Raw genomic sequence first — 19,470 nt, 5'->3', positions numbered from 1 at the left:
TAGCTATAATCAATACCTAAGTGCAATCTAGTTTGGCACAGTTTCCGATATGAAGTGTTTCGGTCACTTCGTTGTTCGGTGAAAACACAAACTACCACGACAGGAGCAGTCGACGGTGTCTAATTCACAAAGAGCCGAGAGGAGCCGCTGCTGAGCAACAACGAGAAGCATCTCAATGTACGATTTTTTTAAATAATGAATATAAATAATGATACTTCAATGGAAGTGAGCTGGTTCTATGTAAATGAAAAAATACACACTGGATAAGATAAAGATATAATTTTACAAATCAAAAATGCGGGATGATGTTGAACATGAGGAGAAAAAATGATCGACATGTTCTTAAATCAACAATTTTTCTTCAGTCCGATCAAACTAAATTATTAATATTTGTAATAAGTGCCAATTAAAAGCTTTTATTTATCAAACAAAAACACGCATTTATTCTTTTAAGGGCAAAACCGAGCTCTGCCATGTAATTAGTAAATCTTGAATAGACCCGGTGTCGTTGTTTCACAACGTCAATACTTCATTGTAAACTTTTTGAATATGTAATTATTACAAATTATATTAAAACAATTAAAAAACTAAATAAAGAGCTTTTCAACCATCTATTATTTTGAACATAAACTTATTGGAATCTACTTCCTCATCCATCCTTTTTTCAATCTGTGCTTCAAGTCACAAAATTTCAATCGCACAAAACATCTTCTTCTCGTATTTTGGTACCAAGCTTTATAATTTTATCATTTCCTTTATGACCTTTACGAAAATAAAAGCACACAACATTAAATCACACATTTGTAAAATATCGTTATTGTGTCATTTTCATTAAGACAGCGATAAATAGAGGTAAACAACGAGCTTCTCCTCGTCCGCTCCTCGTCCCTCGACCGCTCACTTCACCCGGACACATCTTATCTAGAGGGATTTCATGCACGGAGCTGGTGTGGACACAGGAAACGGTCGAGCACGTCGCCCCCCCCCCCCCTTCCCTTCGCAGATTTCACAGTATTGACAGATGACGTCAAAAGGGTTAATGAGTGATTTACAGTATAGGTCCAGTTTTTTTTTATGTCCAGCGGTGGTCGTCCGTGGGATTCAAACCGACCGCCGCTGGCCTTGTGCGTGGGCCCTGTTCACCATCTCCTGGTACATCTTGGACCTGAGGAACCGCGGGTAGGAGTCCTTCTCCATGAGGCCGTGGACTTTGGCCTGGACTTCGTTGAGGCTGCTCGGGGTCGGGTCCTCCAGGCTCTGCTTGGTCTTCTCCCTGGTGCGATAGTCAATGTTTACCTGGCAGGAAGCAGAGAGAGGACAACAGCGGCCGCTCACGTGAACTCACACCACGATAGTGACACATAACAACGGTGCATGTGATAGTGACGCCTGTATTTGCTTTACTCGTTCTCGAGAAAACCCTGAGTTCGTTTTTTAGACAAGATGAAAAGAAGCAAGTGGAAATTTTATTAATTAATTAATACAGATTGTCAGACAAAATAATGTCCCCATTGGTTGTTTGTTTAAATACATGTTTCTGATAAGGACCTGTACTGCTCATATGAATGAAAGGTGGTGTAGAGGTACTGTGATGTTTTAGCACCACACTACATCACAGGATGAGTTCTGAGTGGAAGATAAAAATATATTTGGACATATCAAAGTTTTCATTTAACCTCAATTGTATTTTCCATTAGCTCAAACAAGTTCTCTTTCTTTTACTCATGGCTTTGTACCTGGGATCTTTTGTATTTGCTTGGTCAATCTTATGAAACCATGAGAAATTAGGGCAAAAATAGAAAATAGAGAAAACTAGACAAACCAATTCTTTAAATTTCCACTACATTATCATTATTGTTATGGCTTCTGATTTCATTGGAGGTCAAACTCAAAACTAAACTTTTCATCTAATTCTCAGTATAATTTTTACAACTCCCTTACTTCTCTTCCTTAGCCAAGGAACTTATGTTTTCATTGGCGTTTCTTTGTTTATTTATCTCTTAGTTTGCAGCTTTACACAAATCTACTGAATGGATTACGATGGAAATTGGAGGAATCATGTGTTACGGGCCAAAGAAACACTTATTGAACATTACACATTGTGAGTTCTAGGATGTTTTTCGACATTTTCCACGATGTCTAATGGATCCAGATGAAAAAGATCATGGACACTCACGGGACTGAAATCTGAGGTGGTGAAGGTTTGTGCTCTTCTATTTTTCTTCTTTTATTATTTAATTACTTCAAAAAGTGTTTCACACCACAAACGAGCCAAACTATTTGTTCCAGACTGAGACCGTCTCCTCTGATTAGACCTTATTTTGGTTTCTGTCATTATCAGTGTAATTATACCAAGAAATCACAGTAGTTTAATAATTTTTGAATATGCACAAACTGATATCTAATCTTTTATTCCCAGCATCACTAAACCGAAGTCTCCTCCGACGCACACCCACCTCTCTTGGCGCCTGGACATCGATGAACTCCGTGAAGATCTTGTTTGCTCTGGACACCATCTTCGTGGAGCTCTTGATCTTCTTGTACTCCTCGCAGGCCATCCAGAACTCGATGTTCTCGTCGCTGAACTCCGTCTTGAGAAACGTCCGGAAGGCGGCGAGGCCATCTGGAGAGAACAAACGTGAATCAGACTGGAAGGAAGGAGGAAGCGAGGAAAAGAAAATAACACAACACAAGAACAACATGATTGATATTCCGGCATAACACTTATTTCCAGGCAGGGAGCTCCTTCTTCTACGGATGTATTTTTCATTTCAGGCTCAATCACGTGATAAGTGATAATACCCTTCATACTATGATGATATTTTCCAGTGCGTGCACACTGTTGTTCCCATGGAGCGGGAAGAGGGCTCTTATGTTCAGCAGACAAACATCTGAACAACATACTCCCACAGAGATACTGTTTTCTGTCTTTATCAGTCAAGACGATGTGATCGATTAGCGTGCTCCCGCTGATGATAACACAAAGGAAGGGCATGTTGTTCTACGGGCCCGTGTCACGTTGACATGTTATTTCCAGCGTTCCCATTTCTGCTGTTTACCTAATTAAGCCGAGCCGAGCAGAGGGGATGGTCCATCTGTGCATATTCAACACGGTTACTCACACGGCAAAACACATTCTCATGAGCGTACGAGCACAAACATGCAGGTTGCACAACGCGCGCGCACACACACACACACACACAAACACACACTAGGCCGATGTTTTGATGAAGTCACAGTGACCAGGAAATCTCAAGGTTTGATTTCATTCCTCTTGTTTACTTGAGCTTTCTACATAAAGTAGAATTTACTGCTTGTCAACACACAACACAAACTTCTCTTCCAACGCTGTCTCCTGAAGTAATTATGATCTGCATGCACAAAGAATTACAAGTTATAAAATATGATGCTGTTGAAGATTTTAATAACTAAACATCTGTTAAATCACTTCCTTAGAATAAGGTCCCACGGTGCAGACTGAGGTTATTGGAGTATTTATATATTTACACTAACTGGGTTTCAATGTAAAAACACTGTATTAAGTTGCTGCAGCTTCACATTATAAAGCATTTTATTGGTGAAATAATAATTTCCTACCCACCAAGATTTCTGATCTTGCAGAGCAACATCCTGTAGTGACAAGAACATTATTAATCTATTTAATGTTGAGCTGAGCTCTTTAACATGAAAACGATCATGGTCTGGTTTAATTAATGCTTTAGTTACATTTTAAACCAAATCCATAGATAGTTTATTATTTGATGCTCTATGTCTCATTTTTATGTGTTTTTAAACATCTCTTCAGTCCCCAGACATCCAAAAATCATCGTGTTTCCAAGTATGTATTTTTACATTTTAAGTGTTTATTGTTTACATTCAGTGTTTCTCACCAAAATGCATTGAGTTTGTTCGACAGGTGCCTTTCCCTCATTTTACGTTTGCAATGTGCATTTTGACAATAATATAAAAAATATAAGATTGTTATTCACTGCCTCAGTTGGTGCAAACTGCCTCAGATCAGTGGAACAGACTGAAACGTCTTCATGCTTGTGCCACGAACAATGAAGAAATAGGGACCTTCTCTCATAAGACTCTTACAGCACCAGGGTTCTTTGAAGGGATTAATAAAGAAGACACAGATGCAGACTTCGTTTTATCTTGTCGCTCGGTGAAAACGAGGTCAGACCTAATGGAGCTAATCGACAGCAGGGGACGGCAGAGGGAGGCAGAAAGGGGCATAAATAAGGCTGTGAAGAATCTAATGTAGGTTACAGGTAAATTAAAAGGAAATTAGCAGGAGCTCCGAGCCGCTGGAGAACTCGGTGAACTGACAGGAGACCGTCCGCAGATGCAAATGCATCCAGGCAATTAGCAGCAGCTCGGAGTGATGAAGACTCACTGCAGCTTCACGAGTTAGAAGAGTATTAGGGCCAAAATAAACAGAAACGAGGAGGAAGATTGTTTTTTCTCCTCTTGCATTCCGAGAATGAAGTAGAAATGTCGAGAACAACTAAATCAGATGACTTCTTATTCGCACTTTGATAAAAAACGAGAGCACATCACTGCCGCTCGTCTACTTCACATGATGTCCTGGTCGGGCCCCCGAGGAAACACACAGTCAGCTTCACACACCGGAGGACGACACTCGACCGCACTCAGGTCGACGGGTGATACACCAGATCTCTTATTGAATCCGATTAAGGCCAATGTGGATTCAATATCAAGAGAACATTCAGTACTGTGTTCCTTTGCTTTGCCATTACTTATGTAATGTGTGTGTGTGTGTGTGTGTGTGTGTGTGTGTGTGTGTGTGTGTGTGTGTGTGTGTGTGTGTGTGTGTGTGTGTTCATGTTGTAAGTCACCCCGTTAAGGCCTTGGTCAATTGAAACAGGAAACGCAGGTGCATCACGCTCCCTCCGCCTCGGGAAGGTTTCTGTTCTTGGGTTCTGTAACAAAACTGCATTTTCCTCCCAAAGAGCAACATTAGCTTCATTTCCTACTAATGTGTGAAACCATTATGTCGCGTCTCAACCCCCCGACACCGGGACAAAAGAGATAATGTTCACGTAAGTGCAGGATGTGTACGGGTGACGTCGAGGTCGGATATGATGGAGGAGCTTTTGCAATTTGCTGGAAATCTTCAAAGAGACGAGAAAAGATATGTGGTGGTTTCAGACAATTAGGCAACAGGCACTTAGGTTGGATAACATCCTGTTGTTGAACTTAAAGATTACCTGGGTGGTTTGTAGGTTTTCAAAAACAGATTTTCTTGAATCTTGGTGCACGGGTGAGACTTGGGTCATAAACAAACCCATTAAATTTGGGTGCTGATCTAGAAAAAGGGGTCGATCCCCGTCCTCCACTGTGGTGGTCCGCTTCTGTTTGCCAGATCTGGGCCACGTGTCGGACATAGCAATACCTGTTTATGTCATATTCACCTTTCACCATACGGGCTACTTTAGGTCCACATCCAGATTACACCCTGCAAAGAGGGAAGCATGTTTGCCCACATTTGCTATTTTAGGAGACCGGCTTCAGGCTCACATCCATTTTGTGCCGCATCACCGCCTGCAGTGGCCCACATCTGCTTGCTGTCTTTGGGACTTGGCAGAGGTGTGTGTGTGCTGCGCTGAGTGCTATTCTAGTTGGTTCTAAATTTACCTTTGGTTCCTCTGAGTCAGAAAGTGTTTTTTTATGTGTTACTGTCACGTTCTCTGCAGCTCCTGTCACTCCTCGTGCACTGAGAGTAAATTTCCATCGGCTATAGTCTAATGACGAATCAGCCTCGGGCCGATATTTTGGGGGCTTCGTCTTTCGTTCACCGTGCAGAGTCTGACTAGTTTCTTCAAAACATTGTGACACTGATACTTTGAATTTGAGACTAAGTCACATTCTGCGTCTTGTTAGCTGCTTAAAAAATGATTGCCTGACCTGTTTGTGCAGATGTGTGTGTGTGTAAGTGAGTCTCTGCCAGTGTGTGTTGGGTCCGAGGGGAAGGTCACAGACAAGTATGTGACTCATTACGGGGATAAGGAGACTGGACGGTGCCTCTGTGAGACTTCTGCAGGAGGCGCTGTTGAAAAACACAAGTAGTCCACTTACATTTGTGAGAGAGGAGGTGATCAAACGACTCCGACCATCGAACGACCTCGTCCGTCGACAGCCTGATGGACAGAGAGTCAGAGGGAGACTGAGTGAGACTCGAACCAGCCGCTGTGCTGTCATGCATTTATTAACACAGGATGCCACCGTCTGTATTATTAAAGGGCGCATGAGGTTAATGTATGATTTATTTTCTGCTCACAGCGGGTTTGGCTCTGCAAGCCTGTGAAGTAATTGTGATATCCAGAGGGAAGGAGAGGAACAGAAGAACAACGGCTGATCTTTGTTCACATGTTAACGTTCTTCACGAGAAGCTGAAAACATGGAGGGAGGACACACACCGTGTTGGAGAGTAAAGGGAAACACACACATGCACCCCTGTGCTTTGGTAGATGAGATATTGTGAATCCCACTGGTGTAACTAATAAAGTCAGTGATACGATTATATACGTCAGAACAACTATATCTGAATTACTTTGCATAGAAATCATATCAAGTAACTATCAAGTCGTAGCAAGCGTACAAACAATTGATAGATTTATCTTTCTGTGCATAAAAGACACTTTAATCCTCGGAAGTGGGAAGTCAAATGGAGTCTTTTATGTCTAAATGTGTCACAGTTTGCTCGTTGTAGTGCGACAGAAGGAGACACACACAGTGTGTTACTTACTTCAGACACCTGGCAGTAGTTTCGTGGGCGGGAGGAAGGAACTCGGAGAAGTCGCTGTAGGAGTCCGACTTGTTGGACAGGCAGCCGAGTCTGGTCTTCATGGTGCAGATCCTGCAACAACAAAAAACAACACACATTTCTCAATATTTTCATCAACAAACATCTGCACATGCATTCAATGTGTGCGGTGCATGCAAGTTACGATTGGGTGTGTAGGTGCATGTATGTGTTGGTCACTTTAAGCATGGTTGTGCCCGTCAGGCTGCAGAATTAAACACAAAGGACCAGTTGGAAGAAGACGTGGAAAGAGCATCACACTGCTGCACGAATCACGGCCGACTTTAAAAAAGCAATAGAACTGTAAACTCAGCAGCGTGAACACTGCCGTCATATTTCATCTGTTGCTAAGGTGGTTAATCATATGTTTTGGCTTCACATAGTCGGGCCGCCCCCCTTTTCATGTTTGGACTATGCATACGTTTTTTAAATGTTGTTGGAAGAACTACTGAATACACTGATTGTGAAGAAAAAAAAAAAAACCCTCTGCAGAGAGATAAGGCCGACGGGCTGCACGGGCCCGAGCTGGACGGAGACAACAGGTGTGACTCCATATGCAAAACGCTGATTCACCTTCTGCTCTGCCTCATTCAGGAGGCGGCTTCAAACAGCCCTACTACCCGATCCCACATCCTGATGGGGTTTCTCGTCTGAGTGTCGTCTGCAGAGTTTGGACGAAAACCTCAGATTTCTCGAGACTGCAGCTCCGAGTTCTGCGAAGGATGAAAACTGGAGTCAACGCCATCTCCTTCGGTTTCACTCACAACAATCTGAGTTGTTGTCGTCTCACAATTTGTGGCACAACTCTGAGAAAAACTGCAATTTAATCTTACAGAAGTAGAGAATATATACAAAATATATAATATACAAAAAAATGTATAGGCTAGTTGGGTTTGTCTATTTGTTGGTTGCATAGATTGCATAGAAAGATGAACCGCTTCCTCCCACTTTCCAGAAATGAAGCCAAAATATCACGGATACAAATTCGGCCATTTTGGCTCATTTCCTGTCAACTAACATGGAGGAGGCTTCCTATGTTCATGACCTATACTGCAAACAGCCTGCAGGGGGCCATCGAGATGCTTGCGGGGAGCCGTCATCTCATTCATGTTTATATACAGTCAGTGGTTGGTTGTGTGTTACGTTTATAGCCTGTGACTTTAACACGCCGCTATAAAATCTTCTTCCGCCCATGTGGAGTTTTTAACCGACTGAAATGAACCATGTCCTGGTGTCTCATCCCAGTCTGTCCCGTCTCATCTGTGCCCGGCTGCTGTCATGGGCTGTTTGTCAGCGCTCTGCCTCTGGGACACATGAGTCACTCCAGATGGGCCACGGTCGTAAAGACGGAGCAGTAAAGGACAGAGAGTCTGGTGAAAGTATAGGGTTTATTTTACAGGAGATAAAAATACTGGAAACCATCTTAATGCAGTCAGGTTAGAGATGTTCACTCTGTAAATAGAAAGGGCCGCAGCAGATGAACAGTGAAGGGTGTATAACAAGTGAGTGAATGTATTCTGCTTCTTATTATTCTCTCTTTTATTATTAATAATGCGAAATATAGGTTTCTTATCATTTTTACAAGAGACCACAAAGAACCTCCGTGATTTGACATTATCTTTGTGTGTGAATATATTTTAAAACAATACAATGTTTGCTCCTCTAAAATTACAAATATGAATTGTTAAATTATGAGATAAATATATGTGTATTTGGGATATTTTGGCAGTTTGAGAAGTATAAGTATTTGCTTTCTAGTTGGCAGTTAAATGAGATCATCAGTTGCCAAAAAAACTGTGGAAATGGAACAACCAGCCTGGCTCCGTTCAAACATAACAAGATCTGTCTAATAGCACATCTACTAACTACATAACACAAGCTAGAAAACCGGGTCTGCAGTAAATAGTTTAGTTATTTCATAACCTCTCATATAAGTTTTAGAGTTTTGACTTCATAAAGTTTTTTAAAAAGTACCTTAAATAAAGTTTTCATGTGTTTTTAATTTAAATAATTGTAATATGAGGTTTTTAGTTGTGCTAAATGTCCATAAAGTTTCCTGGATTTGTGCGACAGACGTGTGATGTTAGAGTAAAAGTAGTACAACGTGTATGTGTTCCTGTTAGTACTCCTCTCTGTTGTATCAGCCGAGATGGAGCGGTGGATTGTTTTGATGCTCACACCGTGAATTGGGAACATTGCATTTAATGTAGAGTTCATTAGCCGAGCGAAAAAGACATTTGCTCTCTAAATTTCCACTTTGTGTCCTCAGCCTCCCTCTGACAGGTTGTTTTGACATATTAAATATGTGTGTGTGTGTGTGTGTGTGTGTGTGACAGAGAGAGAGAGAGGAAACATATGCATTTGACTTTAAGTAACATTCGATGGCAGCCTGCTCTGCCCTCAAGTGTAAATATCAAAAAGGTGAATAAATGATCTTTTCGCCACATTCTGCAGCGAGGAGCGTTTACATTGGTTTCAGTGGATGAGTCTGTGAGTCTCTGAGTCTCTGAGTCTTTGCAGGTTGCTTCGGATGCAGCTATGACTCCGTCTGCCCCAGAAACACTCGTGTTACGTAGCAGATGTTATGTGACTGAAAGTGAACTGGAACAGTGTGATCTGTGTGAATCACAGTCTCAAGGTGCAGCCCTCTTGTTGATGAGTAGTTATTTTCAGAGAGGATTGAGATTCTCTTACCTGCAGAGATATTTTTAGTTCAGGAGACTGTGCATTGATCTGTTTACTCAAAGTTCAGTGGAGCTCGACTTGCTCCAACCTGGAGAGTAGAGCTCAATGGGTTCCGTAAGTTTAAATCCCAGGATTCTAACAATAGAGATATGTATTATCAGCCATAATATAGAAACCATCCAAGGTGCACAAGCTACGAGAGACTGAAATGATGTTATATTAAGAAAAACATGTTTTATTTGCTGAAAAAGTGCCTGCAATTCTCAAGTGGAGGAGAATGGAGAGAACCAACGGGAGATGTACATCCTGTTGTCGTGAATTAACGATGTTGTTTACGTCGATAAGTCGTAACTGCTAAAGAGCGTCGGTTGCTTACTTATCAATATGGAACATATCACGTGTCCAAATCGCACCAAATTCAGCGCAGCACTTTCTTTGGACCTGAGAAACACACGTTTCAACTGTGAAGCTGATGCGATGAAGGGTTCCGGAGATTTGCTAGATTTATGGAATTATGAGATATAAGACGACAGCACACGGGACACGTTTGCTGTTTATAACGAACCACTGCTAAGAAAACTCAAACCAGGCTGATTGAATGTCTGCTGCTGTTTACTCACACTGAGAATATGTCATTTGCCTCGAGGTGACTAAATGTTTTACATGTATAAATACAAGTAACTTGCTTGTATGTCTTGATTTCAGTTTATCACTGAGACATGGTTTTCATCTCATCTTCCTTCACACATCAGTGTCTGGAACCAAACTTCCCGGGCTGCATAATGAGTGATAATAAGTAAGTGTTAGATGTTATTTCACACAGATTGCTCATGCATCGTATCCCTGGACTGCAGCAGAGTCTTTACGTTTTCAGTGAGCGTATCTGGATCTGACAGTTTTATTTCCACGATCACAAAACAGACTTCTGTAATTTTCCGAATTTGTCTTTTTGAGCATGCGAACGTCCTCGTGTGAAGTTGATGAGGAGCGACGTGGACGTATCGATACGTCTGTTCGCCGTGTCAATCACCCCCCCGCCCTCCTCTCTCTTTCATCTCCTCTTCTCCCATCTGTCCCCCTCTGTCCTGACAAATCTCCGTCTCCCCGTCTGCAGCGTGGTGCAAACACGTGCCACCGCTGCGCTATTTATAAAAATCCCTGACAAATCCGTGTAGTCAGGAGGAAGCAGTGCATGTTCTACTCAGCCATGCAGCAAGGCCGACTCCTGGAGGAAAGAGGCTAAAAACAGCAACAGCACTCTCATGTCTCAGAGACACACAAGTGAGTGCGCCTCGTGAATCTGAAAGTACAGAAAACATCCGACAGAACTCCAGTATCCGCGGTGCCCAGGAGGGCTGGTGGATTAGGAAGTCAAAATGTAGATCATGGAAGAGTGTGTGTGTGTGTGTGTGTGTGTGTGTGTGTGTGTGCGTGAACATCTCTTTTGATGTTACCTAACTTGGTGCAATGCAGGTTTGCAGATTTCCCTCCATGTCCTCATTTCTGGAAGCTGACAGGAGACTCCCTGCAGTTCTGGAGCTACGTGTAGCATTAGCTAGTTGTGAAACGGGTTCTGTGTAACTATGAGCGACTGATGCACACGGAGCAACTTCTAATTATTATTCTCCTGCAGAAATCCAGGTGCCCATGCAGTCGCTGACAGATTGTGTATTAGACTATGTGAAGTTTGACTGTGTGTGCGTGAACGTGCACGGATCGGCAGTGACGTTGGCGTTCAAGGCAAAGAGACAGAGTGCGTGTGTGTGTGTGTGTGTGTGTGTGTGTGCGTGTGTGTGTGTCAGGTCATGTCTGGAGCTAACAGAACAGCCCTTTTCTGCACAGGTCACTTCACTGCTCTGGTTTCTGCTGAGTGCAAAGTAAAAATAGCAACTTGTCGAGTTGGATTCGTGGATATTTGGGGTTGTGTTCAGTTATAGCACATCGGGGACAGTCGTCAAATATACATCAAACCGGTGAGGGGCCGATAGAATCATTTAAAACATCTGATTATTGACCTACTTATTTACTTAGGAACATATCACATCAATGAACATTAGTATGAAATACAAAAATATGAATATGCAAGACGGCAAATTTACATTCGTTGTCCCGATGCAGGTAAGAAACAAATAATAATAATAAAAACGTGAAACTCAATAACAAATGCACAAATAAAAGGACAAAACAAATTAAGACCAATTAAAACTTACATTCCATGAAACTATAACATTAACTAAAGGTCCACTTACTAATAATGCTTAAAGAAATTAATCAACATAATGGGAAAATAAAGCATCTTCTAATGAAACACCAAATATGATTTCAGCCGAGGGAAACTCTGAACAGCCACAGATGGAAGTGGAAACATTATCTTCTAACTTTCACTGTTTCGCTCCAAGAGCCACTTTTAGCTGTTTCCAGGCTAATTAAGATTCACCCTGATGTCGAGTTTTGCACAACAACATTTAATTTTGGCCGAGCCGAGCGTGTCCCTCTCCTTTCTCCGGCCAACATGTCAGATCTGGGTCCTGAGTCACGCTGTGGTCTTGCACTGTGTGAGTGTGCATGTGTGTGTTGCTGCGCAGGAAGCCCGACTGCCCACAGAAGAATGTGTCAGGGCATCTGAAGTGTCGCCGCCGTGAGCAGCGACAGAGGGAAGAACTGTGGAGGGTTATTTCTGTCCTGGCTCAGGATCCAGGACAGTTTCCGCTGCAGAGTCTGCGATGACCTGCATCAACTTCTGTTTCCAGACATGAGCCTCGGGAAATGTCCAAAGAATCGGGTCTGGAGTTTGCATCCACATATGAAGAACGCTGCAAGAGATCAGCTCTCGAATCTCGTCATCTTTCCAATTTGACATCTTCATAAATGTTTTCTACTTGTGGGGATAATCTTCTTTTCACCCTGAGATATTTGTACAGTTATGTTATTTCCAGTTTTGCGTCCATTGCGTGTTGGAAACGTCATCGCGAAAAAAAAGTGCTCACTCTGACATTTTCCAGATATTTTACTCGGGGGCTGGCAGGAAAGTTCCAGAAAAAGTCCTGACTTTCTCACATAAAGCCCATCTGGAAAAATGTCAGGAAAATGCCCAAAGCTCGGTGCAGGTTTGAAAGCAGCTTTTCTTATCGAGTCCTTGTGTTATTCTAGAAGCTCTGGAACCTTCTCACAGGTCCTATTTGGTTTCCTCTGCCTCCTAACGTGTTTTCTTTCTGCAGGGAGCAGGTGGTGGTAATGGTCCATCAGCAGGAGCTTCAGCTGTGGTTGTGTTTTCAAGACAAGAGGTTATAAAACTCTGAGAAACAGACGGGACACTGCAGCGACTCGCTATCGGAAACTGACGCGATGGGCAAACTGACCTGGACATTTTTTGTTTTTAAATAAAGCCCCTCCGGCAAATTTCAGGACAACGTTGTAAGTTCGGTGCAGCTCCGACAGCAGCTTTAGTGCCGATATATTTAGAAAGACAAAGTGATGAAACAGACTCAGTAACAGAGCATTTGAAAGGGAGCAGTTTAATGTACTGTCCCGGAGCCTGAGGACGCCGGTCACTGCTGTTTACAGTAAACAGTCCTGTTGTGTCGAGGGCAGCTCAGGAAACGCTTCAGGAAAAACACTGAGCGGGAAAAGTAACGGAGGAAATGTTGATGAGAAAAGGACCTGGGGCCAGATGTATGAGTTATATGAACCATTTCATAAGGTCTAATAAGATATTGTTGGGCTTCCCACACAGAAATGTCTACAATATCAATGGCACATTTAAAAACTTGAGTATGATCAATTACCTTGATGCAAAAATATCAGTTTCTTTATTCACATTGGAGCCATCTTTTAATCAAATGAACTCCTGTTTAGTTTAGATTAAGCAAAAGATGATAGACATAAAGCGATAGCATGGGATTATTTCACATGTCTACCTATTGAACAGGGAATAATTTATGGATCTTGATGGAAATAATTTGACACATTTAGGGGGAATTTCTGATTGTGTGCAATTTGCTGCAGATCCAAATAAAAATGTGGATCTTACACATTTAAAACAGGCGACTGTTGGGTCCTTGGGGACGTTTGCACTCGACTAAGTGCATTCTACTTTCCATCCTTTTATTTAATTCATTCAAATCCTTTTTTTGTCATTTCAGTTTGAACTTAATTATCTATTTGTGTGTATTAATATTTAATAATGCAGTAATGAGCGTGATGTCGGTGCTCGTGTGTCCATGTGATGAATTCTTGATACAGGTGCTATATATAGCCTGTACCTGTGAGTAACAGTCACATTGCTGCAGAGCGGAGCCGATGTGGCAGCGACTGGAAGACGTCATCTCTCTGCTTCTCTTTTCATCGACCGGTTTAACGTGACGGAGCCGGATGTAGAAACTGAGGTTTAGAAAATATGTCTATTTCAGTTGTGAGTCATTGGTTGTGGAATCAAGATTAAAGAGGGATTCAGAGTTATTGTTTGTATTATTATTATTAGTATTATTATTACAGGTCACTTTAAAATGTTTGTGCCATAGTGATCTTTATAAAAACTCTGATTTTAAACTCCACCAAGAAGATTACGTTTTTCTGTCCATTGGTTTTGTTTAATCGTTTGTTTATTTGGTTGCTTGTGAGCAGGATTACAGAAAAACTACGAAACGGATTTCCACAAAATTCTGTGGAAGGATGGGACACGGGGACATTACCACTTTCTTTAACACTGCATGATAGAGGGCATATTAAGAGGGCTGAAATAAAAATATAGTTTATAATAATATCAGGTGGATTTAAATGTGGTTCTATACACCGACTCTTGGGCGTTGGCTCTATTGTGTTGCCATTTTTCCTTCAAGTATTTACTAGTTTTGAAATATTCAAAATAATAATCAACCTTTTAAACTTCAGGATCTATATGAATAATCTTGGCATCTCTGCAGAGTGTGTGAGGATCAGTACAGATGTTCCTGAATCTGAGTAAATGAAGATCATGCAAAACTAACAGCATGTCCACCGTCACTTATATAAGTTCCACTATGGAGACGGAATATCTATGTCCCCTGCTATGAATCATGGGGACATAACTCGTCCGTCCCTCTGAGGCTTCCCGAAATGACACCTGAGCTCGCTGCTCCCTTCAACAGTCTGATAGGTCAACCTGGGATAAAGCTGCTTTTCAGCACATAACGCCCGGATGTTATTTTCATCTCAGAAAGGGACACTCCTGTGTGTGGTTGGATTAATGTCACCCCCCCGCTGCAGGCTCCCCCCCGCTTTCTATTTGTTTTCTATCAACGTAATCTGCGTCCAGGTCCCCGGCTCCAGCAGCTTAGACTTTAATCCTCAAAAGAATAGAATTTACGTTATTACTTTACATTGTTTGTCATTTTTTATCCTCTTTTCACCCAAAATGATATGTTTCTCTGTTTCCTGCAGGTGCTCATGACCTGTGCTGCAGCCAGCCACTAGGGGGCGATCAGGGATGAGTCATATCGTCCGTCTTTAAATTCATTCTGTAGTATCAGTGAGTCACAAACACTCTCCGTATATGTCGTTCTTCTTGATTTATTTTTAGATTCGGTATAAAAATAGAAAATATAAACCGTGTTCACGCAGCTTTGCCTTCACATCAGACGAACGTCAAGACTTTGCTTGAAGCCGCCGCCGCTCTCGCTCGGCTCGGGGCGCGAAGGGAGATGAAACGAGGCTTCCCCCGCGTTTGTCCGAGTGTTTGACTCACAGCTACTGGATGTCAGATTAAACTCAAGTGCATCTGCCAGTCACTGGCTGCACTGGACTATTAAAAGCACCCGAGTGCCAGGGTCGCTCAGCATGATAAGGGCACAGCGCTGCAGAGCGGTGATAAAATAAGAGCTGGTCATGGACTGTGGGCCGCAGCCGAACCGGAGGAGATACGAGGGGACTGGACGGGCTTTTGTTTGGTCCCGATGAGTTTTCATGTTTGGGCTCGTGTCAGTCTGAGGACGTTTGGAATTCATAACGACTTTTGGTTTTTTAATTAGCTCTGTCAAATCAGAGCAGCCTGAAAGAGAAACATTCCCAGAGCTTTTTGAACCACAGGTAGAAACTACATTGACCTAGTTTACATGGACACCGATGATCTGACTGTTGATCTTGTTCTGAATAAGACATTATTCAGATTATGACGTTAGCATGAGTCACTAATAGAATATTACTTATATATCATGTTCCTTCTTATATGTTACAGAGCATTACGTCGACATTTCATCCACTACGTCCCACATTCCCGTCAGAATAAAAAAATCCCAACCTGAAGTTGTTTAATGTTCGATACTAACTTTTACCTTATTCTGTGTTTTCTTTGTAATTTTGGAAAAGCTTCATCTTAAACCTGGGTCATGTGTCGTCAGGCAGGTTCTAGATGTTGTATGTTGATGTTGCAAAATGCGATTTAAGCCGTTTTCAGACATTAACTTTCTCTGAAGTTTGTCTTTCACATATGTAGGAATGCAGCAGGAGATTCTGCAGTCGGACGTGTTCACAACACATCAGAGGCGGAACGTAACATTCAAATTCTACAGCTCACATGTTTTTGTTTACAGCACATCAACACCAAAGTCTCATTTGACATTTTCTACGTGTATAGCTCCTCTTTTTCCATGTGAGAATACAGCTGGAGACTCACCAGAGCTTTTAGGAGGAGCCTGGCAGGAGAAACTCTGGAGAAAGTCCGGAGCCTCTGGAGTTCAGTGCATGTCTGAAAGCAATTGAAGATGTTTGCATGTCTGAATAATGAGACAAAGGTCTGAATGCTCCACGTGTCTTAATTCGATTACTAAATGACCTTATTCAGGTTGAGGGAATAATAAAATGCTGTTTACATGATCTGGTTAATATCAGAACATTTCTGTCCATATAAACGTGTCTAATGATGGAGATATGTTGAGGTGCAGGAAATCTGGAGGTAATTTCTCATTTCTGTCGTGTTTGTAATCGTTCTGGATATTGTGCAGCGGATTATCAGTCACCCAGTCGCCCTCGTCACCTTGTGTAACAATCCCTGTGATGCAGGTGAACACTTCTGCACTTTTTTAAAATATTTAATCTGTGCCTGTTGGCCGGGATGCCAAAGCGCTTTGTTCCTTTCAGCTTTAGCCGCTCGCTGCTGCAGACAGAGTGAACGTCTCTCATTGCTCATCCTGCCTTTAGCCATTTATGTAATCAGTTTGTTCCAGGGATTTATTTTGCATCGCAGAAAGCGGCTCGACTCCCTGGCCTGTCGAGCATTTCCTCTCGAGCGGGATTTGCATGTGTGTAGTCATGTGCATGAAGCCGGCGCACGCCGACTGCTGCTGCTGAGCGGCAGTGGTGCACTTGCTGGAATCAACCTCATGTGGTGACAACGCGGCTGCGCACTGTGACAATAGAATGAATGAATTATCTCCTGAAATGATTCACAACATAATTAGCCTGCTCTGGGTTTGGCCTCACGTCTCGTTTGTTAACGTTTAAAACACATTTGATCACTTTCCTCCAGTTGTATTTAACCCTGCAGATCATTCTGGCTTTTATTAATCCAGGTGTTTAAATATCCACATACGAGGTTCCTGCCACCAAACCTCAATATAACAACAGTGAATGTAAATGTTTGTGAAGCTCAAAGAATTGAAAAAATACATTTAAAGTGCATGTACAGTGAAAACTGGCGACGGAAAGATCCCAACTGTTTCTGCAGATTGACAAACTCCCATCACCTCTTGCATGGAGGTGAAATCTCAAAACCAAGGCCAACCTGGTCTCCTAAGAATCACATCCATACAAGCAAATGCATATTTTTGAAACTTAATCCTGCCTGGATTATTTAATTTGCTTTTCTGGCTTTGTTGTTTGTTTCCTTTGTTGCCTGACAGTTAACAGTTGAGGAATGTGGGGGAGGAGTTTAGCGGAGCACAGGCAACAAAGGTTCCTACAGGTGGGACTGAACCATTGACATTGCTTTCACAAGGTTTGGACCTTTGACCTCTAAATGAACTAGAACAATGAAAACCAGAGAGATGCTCAGAGAGCTCATACGTCCACCGAGGCTAACGCCCAATCTCGCCATGTTAAATCAAGTGAAAATCTAGAATATCACTAATTAGAGTTCATACCTCCACCAAGTATCTTCAAATTCAACATGCTGCAACACACTCATATCTGAAAATGCCTCATTTTATTCAGCAAGATCCAGAATTATTTTAAAATGCTGTAAAACATCCCATCACACAATATTCTGCACTATAATATAGAAAGTTGTTTATTGACCAACGCGTCATGAAAATATAGCTTACAAACAAACAGTGGTGGAAACATGAGCCGGATCTGCTCATTCCCAGTATCCAGATCCATCCCAACATTTAAAGCGTGCTTCCTTGGGCTACGCCCCGCCCCCCCCCCCCCACAAAACTTACTGGAAATAATTTAGTAATTCTGCTGAAAATCAAACAAACGCCAATAAAAAACATTATCTACTTGGTGGTAAACATAATAAACTGCCCCGCTGCCAACTCAAATGTTCATGTTGGACATTATCTACAACATCTGCTCCTGGTAACTTTGCTTAATTAACATTCTTAGTCTTGAACTTGTTTGCACCAACCAGGAGAAGCACTCATATAACACAATACAATCATATTAAAGACTTTCTGTTCTTCTCTATCACAACAAGTCACACTCACAACGTAAACAACCTGGATGTGGACCACGGTCTCTCTCCTCCAAATCCTGTCTCAGCAAAAAACAACACTTTCACTCAAAAACAACCCGAAACTACCTGCACGGCTTCGGTGAGAAGAAAAAAGTTGTTACCGCACTCGGCAGAAGTGTGTGTTGAGGGCAGCTTTGGATGCTCCTCAACCCCGAGGGGAGCAGTTTGTGGCCTTCAAAGAGCCACTCCATCTTCAGAGGCTATGAGCCGAGTGACATTCATCCGACTCTGAGCCCTGAGAGCTCCCAGCGTCCAGGCAGGTGGGAGGTGTGAACAGGAAATGCTACTGACAGCATGCAGGAACACGCAAACGCACAAAGTGTACACAAACATTCATAACAACACCCGGTGCTTCAGCTGGACGACGCTGTTCCATGTGCAGCTTCCTTAGTTTTCAGTCAAATCGCCTCATCACGATGCTCTCACCGATTTAGCCTCTGTCCAAAGCTGCAGATATTAAATCAGAGCCGTCAACCACAGAGAATAACAAAGAGCCCGATCGTCCCTGCAGCGCTTCGTCCACAGCACAATTACATAACATCCTGTCATCCAACAAATGAATATGGATCCTTTACCTTGACTCCGGTGTGTGCGAGTGCTGCTGGACCCTTGATCCCCTTCCTCTCTCTGGGTTTGGCAGAATGCTTGTGTTGTGTTTGTATTAATCTGCCTGTTCAGCTCGGCACTGAAGACGCCTCGTGTTCCTGATGCCAGAGAGTGGGAGCTACACGCGGCAAGCTCATTTGTGTGAAAACGTGGTGGTGGTGGTGGAGGGGAGAGAGAGAGAGCAGCCGAGATGCATGGAGGGAGCGGCAGAGGGGGTGGAATCAGAGAGGGAGACGCAGGGGTGGGGGGGGATGAGGAGGAGAGCTTTTGTTTGCACGGGGAAATCTCCAAGGACAACCCCGGCACATCTGTGAGGTGGTGAAGTGCGGCTCAGCGGATGATGTGGCTGCAGAGATGGAGATGTGCATGAGCAGAGAGCACGAGGAGAGAGGTTCTCACACCTTCAACAGGGATTCGAACACGTGTTTGTATTCGGAGCTGAAATGACAATAACGATCAATCAACTGATGCAAAAACATGCTGAGTATTTGCTGGTTTCTTGCTTTTGGTCAGTGACTCATCCAAATCATCCAATATGCACATAATAAGTAATAATACTTGGATCGACAGGCAGTATTTATCTTGCATGATTTAAAAACAAATGCTCCTCCTTAGGACTAATATATGTTGCCTGTAGAGA

General features: G+C 42.6%; 1 protein-coding gene across 1 annotated transcript; it reads right to left on the bottom strand.

The window, feature by feature from the left end:
• Positions 1-310: 310 nt before the first annotated feature.
• Positions 311-19,016, bottom strand: rgs8 (regulator of G protein signaling 8). The gene is made up of 6 exons (XM_034583444.1): positions 18,800-19,016; positions 6,773-6,883; positions 6,103-6,164; positions 2,457-2,623; positions 990-1,296; positions 311-958 (listed from the first exon to the last, which is right to left on the bottom strand). The coding sequence occupies exons 2-5, from the start codon at positions 6,871-6,873 to the stop codon at positions 1,102-1,104; spliced, it is 525 nt and encodes a 174-aa protein (XP_034439335.1). The 5' UTR covers positions 6,874-6,883; positions 18,800-19,016; the 3' UTR covers positions 311-958; positions 990-1,101.
• Positions 19,017-19,470: the final 454 nt, after the last annotated feature.

Source organism: Hippoglossus hippoglossus, chromosome 4 (assembly GCF_009819705.1).
Source record: "Hippoglossus hippoglossus isolate fHipHip1 chromosome 4, fHipHip1.pri, whole genome shotgun sequence".
Taxonomy (NCBI): Eukaryota; Metazoa; Chordata; class Actinopteri; order Pleuronectiformes; family Pleuronectidae; genus Hippoglossus; species Hippoglossus hippoglossus.
Note: the sequence above shows the minus strand (reverse complement) of the source record. Positions and strands in the feature narration are given on the sequence as shown.

Coding starts and splice junctions, on each gene's coding strand:
- rgs8 (XM_034583444.1), bottom strand. CDS start 6,873: ATGAAGACCAGACTCGGCTGCCTGTCCAACAAGTCGGACTCCTACAGC. Junction 6,165..6,772: donor ACTACTGCCAGGTGTCTGAA/GTAAGTAACACA, acceptor TCTGTCCATCAG/GCTGTCGACGGACGAGGTCG. Junction 2,624..6,102: donor TCACCTCCTCTCTCACAAAT/GTAAGTGGACTA, acceptor TGTTCTCTCCAG/ATGGCCTCGCCGCCTTCCGG.